At 37.0% G+C, this 11,328-nt stretch overlaps 1 protein-coding gene across 1 annotated transcript; it reads right to left on the minus strand.

The window, feature by feature from the left end:
• Positions 1-596: 596 nt before the first annotated feature.
• On the minus strand, positions 597-11,325 carry LOC105210122 (myotubularin-related protein 13). The gene is made up of 20 exons (XM_011180893.3): positions 10,702-11,325; positions 10,368-10,632; positions 9,996-10,096; positions 9,363-9,698; positions 9,039-9,258; positions 8,694-8,820; positions 8,170-8,544; positions 7,860-8,103; positions 7,483-7,788; positions 7,236-7,420; positions 6,803-7,160; positions 6,573-6,727; positions 5,209-5,612; positions 4,318-5,130; positions 3,862-4,251; positions 3,119-3,793; positions 2,132-3,038; positions 1,846-1,970; positions 1,473-1,555; positions 597-1,385 (listed from the first exon to the last, which is right to left on the minus strand). The coding sequence occupies exons 2-20, from the start codon at positions 10,420-10,422 to the stop codon at positions 1,293-1,295; spliced, it is 5,952 nt and encodes a 1,983-aa protein (XP_011179195.1). The 5' UTR covers positions 10,423-10,632; positions 10,702-11,325; the 3' UTR covers positions 597-1,292.
• Positions 11,326-11,328: the final 3 nt, after the last annotated feature.

The raw sequence follows: 11,328 nt of genomic DNA on the forward strand, positions 1-11,328 counted from the left end.
GTTTTAATTGAGCAGAGGCTGGTTAATTGATCAATTATATATTAAACATACTTATTGTTCACAGAAATTATAATCGGAAATCAAAACTCGCATCTTTTAACCTTTAGTTGTGTGCTAACATTATTTTGATACAATTAAAAAAAATATATATGTATATATAAAAAAAGTATAATAAAAAAAATCAAATTAATAAAACAAAATGAAGTAATTAAAAAAAAATAATTAAATAAAAAGAAAATAATTAAATAAAAAATAATAATTAAATAAAAAAAATAATGAAATAAAGAAAATAAAAAAAAATATTATTAAAAAATTCATTATTAAACGCTACATTTATACAATTTTATTTTCATATACATATTTTTATTTTATTTAATTTTTGTATGTATGGATTAGTATTTCATCAATTGATCACATTGAAAAAGTCTATTTATTAAGTTATATATATAATTATATAATATTTAGTTAATTATATGTATGTATGTATAAGCATATTGCATTGCATATTCAAATATCTTTTGGTACGCTACGTTTGAAGTATATCTATGTAGGTATGTTTGTATGTATATAATATATTAATGAATTCATTGTACATATATTTACTTGTTTTTTTTTGCATATAGAAAAACAGTAATGCTCGAAATTAATATGCATACACACTAAATATGTGGTAACTCTGGTTATTGCAATATATATATATTTTCACAGTAAAAACATCAATAACAATAATAATTATCATTATACTAGAAAAAAAACACATTAATAGTATATACATACATATGCTAATATACTACAAATACAAATGCAGAAAGGTGCGTTCTCTTAAATTTATGCCTAATAAGCCAGCAACTTGGACACATAAATACAAAATCCACACGCACATAGATGGCAGCGTGACGTTATGCATGTACGTATGTAGCTTATTTAATTTTAATTAACTTTATTTGCACTAATGCTTATTAATTATGTTTGTCGTTGGTTTCATAACATAAATATGTATACACTTAGTGTTTTATGCAAAATAAAAATGAAAAATAATAATAAATATTACACGAAAGAAGGAAATACATTCACATTTCTTAAATATACACATTTAAACGCTAGTATTTATATATATGTATAAATTAATAAGTTTAACGCTAAATTCTTGCGTATAGCGTTGCTTTTTTTTCTTTCTTTTTTTTCACGCAACTTGATAGCAGCTTATGTTATAGAACTAAAATAATACGCGCAAGAAACGGAATTTCATATGTGAATACACTGCTGATGGGCGGGTCTATGCAAGTAGTCGTCTACTGTAAGCAAGCTTGAATTTTCTCAATCCATTCTTGTGCCAAATTCGCATTTACGGCGTAGAAATTGTAGGTGCGACGATTCGTCTTCAACTGTAATGAGGGTGAGGTGAAAGTGTATGATAATAATTAAAATTACGAATTGAGAGCAGCTATAATAACGGTATCTGGTTTACTTACATCGAAGAAGCCCTTCTCGTCAATGCGTTTCGTGCCAATTTGTGCGGGCTGCGCCGGTGTGACCGATTGCACTTCAGCCAATTCTGCATTGTTTGTATGACAAATTTGGGCGAAATGACAGAGAAAAAATTTATAATTTTAATACTATATATATTTATTATTATTATTATTTTTAAAACATGTGACAAAAAAATAATACAATAAAATAAATTATAACCAATCATAGACCTTAGAATAGAATATGGAATATGAAAGATTTTTTTCTTTAAATTTGGATCGAATATTTAATATAAATTTCGGATGTGATTTAAGTATAATAAATATAATTGAAAAAGAAAACGAGAGATAAAACAAAAAAACAGAAACCACGTACCTATAACTCCTTTGCATTGTGAATCCTCACCGGAGTCATAATAGCGCAGTTGATGCTTTATGGAGTCCAAAACAAACCAACGCTGTTTCCAGCCTTTCAGAAGAGCCCCACGCTTATAAAGATGGCTGCAAAGAGTGAACAAATCATATAATGATATTGGAATTGTAGAATAACATGGTCAACTTCCAAGGAATATAAAATTACAATCATTTTATAGCAAATTAGGAATATATGAGTAGTTATTTTTTTTAAACACACGCAAATGAAAGAAAAACCCTCAACTAACCCCTCGTGTGTGCGATTCTCCGCAACATTGCTGCTAAACTGATTGTAGAAATGATGACTGGAGGTACGCGCTGTTGTGGCAGCACTCGATGCTATGCTTGAGGTGTCACCCTGGGAGATGTTCACATTCGGCGGCACCACACCGTCGACGGCTTTATATTTCGTACAATTCTTCAGTGATATCTCGGTGCATTTTTCGTGATAAGAATTGCCACAGTCCATACAGCGATAGCCCACTGGACCCCACAACAGTTTCGTGCAGTGATTGCAGTTCGTCGGTGTGGTGTATGGATGCTTCTCGAAACGATGCGGATGAAAGAATTTATCCTGATAACCACTTAGACGACCCTTCATTAGAATCTCCAGCGTAGAGCGTTTGTGCGCCAATTTGCCGTGCGACTGCAAAAGTATACTGCTAAGCGAAGATTTGCGTGTCAGCTCCTCCATGGGAGGCACTTCCAGTTGATCCCACACTTGCAACCATTTCTGTGGCAAATAGCCACGTTCCGTTTCCGCTTGACGCACATCGCTCAGCAGACAAACGAATGCATTCGGATTGCTCTTCTCGATGTTATCATAACCGGCACTAATCACGATGCGTTTGCCACGCAATTCGGATAAATCGATTTCTTCGTCGGCATTGGTGAGCTCCAGATCGTAGGGTGGGCCCTGTGCAAGTTCTTCGTTCGTGTAATACGCCCAGAGATCGAGTGCGGGCACAGAACTTTGTGGACGCAGTACATCGTCACGCACGCAGTACATAAAGTTGTAGAAGATTTGTGTTTTCGCGTGTTGCCGTTCGATATAGTCAAATATAGAGTGGCCGATGCGATTGAAATTCACTGACGACTGAGCCTTGCTACGTACGTCCATGGGATAGACACCCTCGTCATCGGACCCCGTATTACCTGTAGGCATGAAAATGAAAAAAAAAAACGAATTAATGCGGTGGCCAAGCGAATACACATAAAGCTTAAAAATTTATTACCCAACAGATGGTGTTTGGTGCCAAGGGAACCACGTTTATCCTCCACCGATGCGATGCCCAAATCGAAACGTTCCACCTCGCAGTCAAAAAGGAAAGTGCGAAAACGACACGAAACCATGTGGTAAGCCAAGAAGCGTACATAAAACTCATTGAACTCAAAGGCCATTGGAAACTGTTTCTGAATTTGGTAGACAGCATCTAGGAATTGCAAAAAAGTTGGCGCAAATGCAATACTAGAATTGCCATGTGTTGGCTTCAGATTGCTGCGATGCGCAAAACGATGTCCAAATGCGATCCAATCCTTTTCGATGAGCACGCGAAAACCCTCCATTGTGCGATAGTAGGGATCAAGGCAGAGTTGTGCAATTGATGAAATTTGCGCGGTTATATCCCAACCATCCTCCAGGGAGAGCATTACGCTCGACTCTTGCAAATCCATTAGATCGACTACTGCTCCGGAGAGTTGCAGGAGTGATGAGATTTGTTGCAGCCACTCCGATTGCTCAACGCTTTTGGCGAATGTCTGATCGGCATCGTTGCTTGTATTCGAGGGCAGACAGGCGCGCATTAGCTTCTTGAAAGCGATGCGCGATTGCCGGTAATCAGCATAGTCTACGGCTATGAATTCGGCACAGAGATCTGCGTTGATGCCGGATTTCGTTTGAGATTTCTCGCCTAAATATAGGCAAAGCAAAGGCATATAGTGAGATAATATGAAAAGAATAATGGCAAAGTATATTTACCTAAGACATAAAGTCGTAATTTACGATATGCTGCTGCGGCTGCTGTCACCGATGAATTGTTCTTTATAGTATTCGATTTTGGTTTTAGTGAATCTGTCCAATTATTCGATTTGGACTCGCTGCCACCAGCTGAAAGTGCCGACTTGTGTTTACGACTAACCTCGGGCGTCAACGAAGTGTCTGCGCGATTGAGGTAGGACGACTCATCGTTAGCGTTCAATAGCAGTGAATTCATGGACAAATTCATGCCCGTAATTGTGTACTGCGCTAGTGCTAGGGAGAGATTCTTCGGCATTGAGTCGATGAGCGCTGAAATATATTTATCTTGTTCATGGTAATTGGCAACGTCATGTGACATCGTATTCGAGCCGGTGGAATTCTTTAGCATGCCTGTTCAAATGGGAAATTTACGATATTTATACAGTTCAAATACAAAACAGCCATCTTCACACTCACCGATCACCGATTTGCTGTGTGGTAGTGCGCCTCGTATCAGCAGTGCGCCATTGCGATGTCGCCACGTAGCCACCGGTATGCGTTGACTCTTGTAACAACGTCCGAGATGCAGTAGCGCCGCATCGTTGATTTGCACAGGCGCAACCAATAGCGCAGGATATGAACGACATAGGCTGTAGTTGGCATTAACCGTCGTTATGCGGAAGCCATTTTGCGCATCGTCAAAGCCCAAACGCTTCCAATCGCGCACATAGCTACGTTCACGCATGCGTTCTACATCTTTGGCGGTAAGCAGGCGTGGCATCGTGTCCGTATTCGTCTCGAACTCATCATCTTCAAGTTCGTCGTCCAACGAATGTGTATCTATCGCCTCAGTCGATGGACCGAGCGTGTCGAAATCCAACGTCGAAGTAACCAGTTTGCGTTTGGTTGGTGCTTTTTGTTTGAATTTGCGTAAAATCGTTTTCTTAGCGAAACCCTTTAATGTTGAGTATTTTTCTTTGGTTTTAGATGGTGCAGTGCCATGCATGATGGTACCGTACGATTGGAAGGCAAAGTGCTCGAACTCATCGATCGGATGGCGTGCCTTTGTGAGTATTTTGCGAAAAGATTCAATCATTTCCGGCGTCACTTCGGTGTCAAAAGCGATTTTCATCAACTGAAAAGTGCTGGAACGCAACTGTAAGCCTTCGGGCAAAGTTTGATCTAAATGCGATAGATATAGAACTGAGATCTTCTTCTCCTTCAGCATTGAGGAGATAGGAAATGCGCGTATAATGGTCTGTTCGCAAGCGAGCGGATCACAGGGGGAGCCTAAAATGCAGAAATATTTATGTATTATACAATACTTGTCTATGAAATAAAAATATTTAAATTTTGACTTTCACACACCCTTGAACACAATACGATAATTTGTTAAGAATAATGCGCCCTCGGCTGGTATCCAGCTTTGTGTATCATCTTCTCTACCATCCGGCATGAGATAGCAACGTAAGTGATCCGTTACGATTTCCTCGCCTGGCAGCAGACATGGCGCTTGTATCTTTGGCTTTTGTACATGTGGATGCCGTTTAGACTCCAGATACACTGATTCCAGTGTTTCGATATGCATATGCACCACACCGGGCACCATATCGTGTAGATTGCGTATATGTTCCGATGTGACGCCGCCCTCCGTGCACACGCGATCTATGAAACGCGAAACCATTTTGCCAACTGCGCCGCCAACTTCCAGCACGTCGTTCTCCTCAAAGCCCTCGTCTGAATGTTCGCTTAAGCTGTGTGAACCCATAATACTGCAACGAAAACGAGACGAAACGTTTGCAAGGTTAAATAAAGAAATATATACAAATGCGTAAATGTGATGTTAACCGTTGCAAAGCATTACTTTAAATATGAAATTTCGACGTGTAAATACAAAAATAACTCTAAAATATTTTTCTGCGGAAAGTAACTAAATTTGATGGAATTTTGTGAGAGTTTTGAAAAAATATTAGATATGTATAAAAAGTAAGCGTTAAATTGTGTTTTTTTTTTAATTAATTGAATGAAAAATAATAATGTAACTTTAATTTAATAATAATGAGTCTGTGAGTGTTTTTTTTTTCAATTCCTCCAGTTTTTTCAATTGTATTATTTCGTAAAATATATTAGTTTTGAAATTATAGAAATAAATATAAATCATACAATGAGAACTTGGTTAATTTCAAACGCGAAAGCAAAAAAAAATCAAAGAGATTAAAAATAAGTGTGCTATTTAAATTAGACAAGCTAAAAAATTAAGCGAAAGTAAGTATAAATAAGAATATGCTCGTGCTTACAAGAACTAATAAAACAATCGTACCTCAATCTAAGAAATGTATTTGTTCTATAAATAAATGGAGAAAACTGATATTACATTTTATGGTCAATTTCATAAAAATATTTAAAGTAAGAATACATAGAAATTCCATATATATCCATAGATAAATTCAAATATTAACAGTTTAGAACTAACAAGAAAATCTAGTTTTTACTATTGTCGAGCAGTTTTGAGACTCAGTGTACCGTTTGCAATATGGTTAAGAATCGATATAACAAAAACAATTGTGTAACAGTAAACTAAAAAATACATTAATAAATAACTGAAACTGATTGACATAAATAATATTCGAAAATATTAAATTGAACTTTGTAGAATTTTTCAAACACCAAAATTAATTTGTAATACAATGATAAAAAATAAAAGTAATTAAATATAGACCAACATAACTTACCTATTTGATACGCTTTGATTGTCGTCTAAGCGAAAAGATTGTTTCGGTTTCGGTCCCACCGCATTTACGTCGGGTGGTATTAGCAAAGAAACCATACGATTAGCATAGTGTATGGCCTGGCTGTAAAGTGTGGACTCTTCTGATTGCGCCAATTCCTAAAGATACACATATGATAAATTAAGAAAAAAATATTTGTATAAAATCGGAAAATTAAATTTTGAATTAATTACATTCTTTTTTTCCTCCTCCAGCGTTGGACTTTTACGCATTTGCTCTGCTGTTATCTCAAGCGCAGTCGGTTCTTCCAACGGTACATCGTCTAACACGATATTCGATTCTTTATTATTCTCGATTTGTCGACGACGTTGCATGTACAAAGCTTTAATTTGCGTCTGCACATCCTGATAGAATGTAGATTCCCAGAATTGTAAATTCTTCCAGATGGGATGATCCTGTATGCAGGTGTAAGCAAATTGTACTATACCCGTAGAAAGCTTGCGGCAGAAGATCGTCGACATGGGCAAGAGTGCCGCCGCAACAGTGTACTCATCAATACCGGTGGAGTTTTGTATTGTTTTGTTCATAAATCTGTATATTAGCATTAATATTAAGATCACATTATTATTATTATTTTATTTGAAACACATTTCGTTAAGAACTCACTTTATCACCAAGTCGAATTGTTGATGGTCGAGTATCGCTTTATTGCCATGTACATAGCCGAACAGTTCACGACAGAGTATTAGACGTGCATCGCGATGTTTGAGTGTGCGCATCACAGCCGGCACAAGTTTGCGTGCATCGGCGATTTTATTTTCGAAAATGTAAGCAACACATGTTTTCAGCACCTTCAAATAAAATAAAATGTTTAATTGTTAAGAACTCTTGTAAATGCAAATAGCTTTACTACCTCAAGACGACGCGCTGAATTTAAGACAGCTGGGCGTACATCTAGCACCTCGGGCAAGCGTGGACCCATTGGTATAATGCGCATTTGATTGCGCAACACTGTTAAACGATGCGAAATACAATTCTTACGCATGCCATCGTTTATAATCAGCTCTACTTTATCGGTACTGATACGTGGAAATGCTGGCTGGTGTATGCGATGGAAGGAGCCATCCGGTGGTCGGAGCACTTTCTGTGCGTAAACCTGTTGATTTGGACACTCATTTTCATAGAGCGTTTTCCCCAATTCTTGTATATGTATTGGGATCTGAAAGATATTATAAAAAAATATTACTATCGCAAGCTTAAAACACATAACCTGTTATATGCGTTACTTACTAAGCTCTTATTTTGCGCCTCACTTTTCAGAATCTCATTCATTGAACTATATAATTCATCCCAAGCATCGGCAGAACGCCACGGTGGTCCACGCTCGTTCACAAAGGTGGTAAAGAACATGCTGTCCAAAACGCGAAACAAAAATTCGCTTTCTATAAGATCACGTGCCCCCAAAAAGCCGGCCTTGTGAAAAGTTATCACCGGTTTGGGATGTATGCGTATAATTGTCAGACATGAGCGGTAACTGGAGAAAAGAAAAACAACAATAAAAATATTAAATGTGTATGTTTTTGTATATTATATTAGTTACCCTTGCAGTAGTTGAGCAAAAAGGCGCATGAAAATAGCACGTAGCTCCTTATCTATTATTGCATCCGATTTCGGATAGTTAGTTGGTTTTTCGAGCGATGGAAATGCCAAATCCGCCTGCGAAAGATGCGGAAATAGTATCATTGTAAGCAGCTCTTGTGTCTGCTCCCACAGTGGTGATGGAAGTATGGGCACTGGTGGTGAGAGTGATTCCGGTATTGTCACCATGCCACCGTCCAAGTCTACAACTATAACATCCAGCAGATCGGTGATCTCGCTCACTAGAGAACTGTGTATGCCCATTATGAAGGGGGTGGGTGTGGAGAGAACTTCGGTTAACGGTGCTGGCAATATCGGAATGTATACGTGTGTGTATCTATATCGGTAAAAATCGAATTAGTGGTAAATATATGTAACTATATACGAGAATGTTTATTAGGTCTAGAAATGTTGATAATAAATTGTTTTTAACGTGAAGTTTTATATAACACTACATCGTACGGTGTAAATAATTGTGATTATTACCTGAATGGATACATCAATGATACAAGAGCTTTGCAGCTTTCAGTCAAATGTGAATAGCTTTTCGAATGGAATAGAATTTTATTCTCCGTCATAACCGCGCACAGCAGTATAAGTACATTTTTAATGCCTAAACGCCACACGATGTATTTTAGCAAGGCAGATACCAGACACCGGCGATGGCATACATTCAAACGATACGTGTTGTGGTTAAGTCAGATTTGTCATGGCGCGATGGATTGCATTGAAACGCATCATATTAAAAATAAATTAATAAAAAATTATAAAATTTAACATACAAGCAGGCACATATTTAGTATATACATATGTATTGGATTATCCGCATACCTAATTGCTTAAAAACGAAGTAAACAGCTGTGCCCGTTACTGGCAACGATGGCGATTGAGGTGGCTGTAGCGATTGCTTATCGCCGGCTCCTATTGAGAAGCGTACTTGCGGACCGCCTGGCGGTGGCACCTGTATACAGCCAAGTATATTGCCAATGAGATTCTCTAAAGCGTATGGCAGATTCTCGATGTATACTGTGTAAATAGTGCCTAGACAGTTCTGTAAACAATAAATTAAATTTAGAACAAAGTGTTTACATATGTATGTATATACAATATACGTTTACTGATAATACATAAATACATATTTGTAAATAGACTTACCTTGAATGTATCAGCATAATCGAGCCGTGATATTAGCACTAGACATTTGGGCGCATACATAACGCTGTGATGAGATATTATGCTATTACTACCACTTCCACCGCCATTAGTGCTAGCAGTGATGGCCGGCTGGAATTTGGTGCCACCAATACCGCTGACCGTAGCGGTCGCTTCATCTTCTTCATCAATGACTTTATTAAGTGTAATGGCCAATGTTTCATGGAAACTAAGGCATGCACAGTAATGCTTGTTTGCATCGATATCAGTAAGTACGGAAGTGAAAAATTTTGGTTCTTGCTTATCGTACGACAAACCCCAACCAAGCGGTTGACAAAACTATTTCGAGTGTGTTAATACAATGAAAATATAAAAGAAATAAATATAATTTGTAGAGTATTTTCTAATTTTGAATTCTTTGTATAGTAGAAGATACAAATAAAACATATTTTGTAAATGTGTATGTCTATGTGCCTTAATAAAAACTGCATATTCGTATTCATAGTATATATTCCAATTTTATATGGTATTTTAATTAAAAAAATGCAAAGCATATTTTGTACACTCATACATACATATGTACATTCTTAAAAAGAACATATTTAAAAGTGTTAAAAATCTCAATAAAACGCATACCCATTCTATGCCCTCGATAAATGGAGTATCTGGCCAGTCCTTTTCCGGAAATCGCTGCACTATCTTGCCACATGACATGTGGATGTTACCAGCAGCAGTCCCTAGAATTTATCAACAATAAATTGTGAATCAATTATGAGCGCTCAACTTTATTTTAGTATTGTCAAATAAAATAAAATACGGAAAATAAACTTTGCATTGCTACATAGAACAAATATATCGAATAATTAAATTTAAATTAACTCGAAATTAGTATATAAATATATGATGTTATTCTTATCACATATGTACATATAAGTAAACACATATAATAGTATGTATGTATATACGAAAGTATCGCCGTATTCGACATCCCCATGACAAATTACTCACGTTCTTTATCGTTATCATAGCCAACAATAACGAAATAATCAGCAAGCCGCGACATGATGTCGATATTTTTGTTGTTGCAGCGGCTCGTTGCTTTTGCTCATTTCAGCCGGTCATCCACCAGCGTCCGCTCTTGGCGCTATATACACCTGCTCTTGGCAAAGTGCAACAGTCTTAAAGCGACGCTGACGACGACGTTGACGTTGACGTCGTGGTTGTCAACGTCACTAATTTTGCACTGGTCCTTCTTCACACTGGTGTGAGACAACTAAAAAGTTAAACATCATTTGTTTTATTACTTCTTTGATTTCTTATTATGAATGTTATATGTATGTACATAGGTGTTCCGGTATCGCCGAGTAACCCTTTCCAAATAGAGCGAAGTCAATGCCTGATTTACGCCGTCACTGTCAGCAACATTAAAAGTTGGGTATCATCAAATTTGCATAAATTTCTCAATTAATTTCGTTCGCGTTTCGCATAAATTAATTTACAATATGTTTTGTGCGCATTCGTTTTGCCATTCACTAACACAATGGGTGCGTTACTTTCAACAGAACTTCGCCATAAGCCACCATAAATATATAACACATTTTTTAATCAATTTCATTCCATCTTTTGGATAATCGACCACTGCACAACAACCACACCCTGTAGAATTTTTTGTTTTGTATCTTTTGTTAGACGTCTATGCGATACAACGAGTAATCAGCGAGGCACCAATGTACATACAATCTGCTTTTCGCGTACACAATACACCAACAATACAATGCAAATGAAATTCCTTCTCAAAATATTTTATTATAAACAAATTGGCCCTTACGTCCGTCGCCGCTACGTTTCGCGCACAAAATCTCAGCCAATACACCTTTTTCTTCTTAATGTTTACACGGCACACACAACGACGGGCAACGTTCAAAATAATTATTTCGCCTTTTCCAAACGCCAGTCAACTACACCCACG

This window comes from Zeugodacus cucurbitae, chromosome 2 (assembly GCF_028554725.1).
Source record: "Zeugodacus cucurbitae isolate PBARC_wt_2022May chromosome 2, idZeuCucr1.2, whole genome shotgun sequence".
Classification (NCBI taxonomy): Eukaryota; Metazoa; Arthropoda; class Insecta; order Diptera; family Tephritidae; genus Zeugodacus; species Zeugodacus cucurbitae.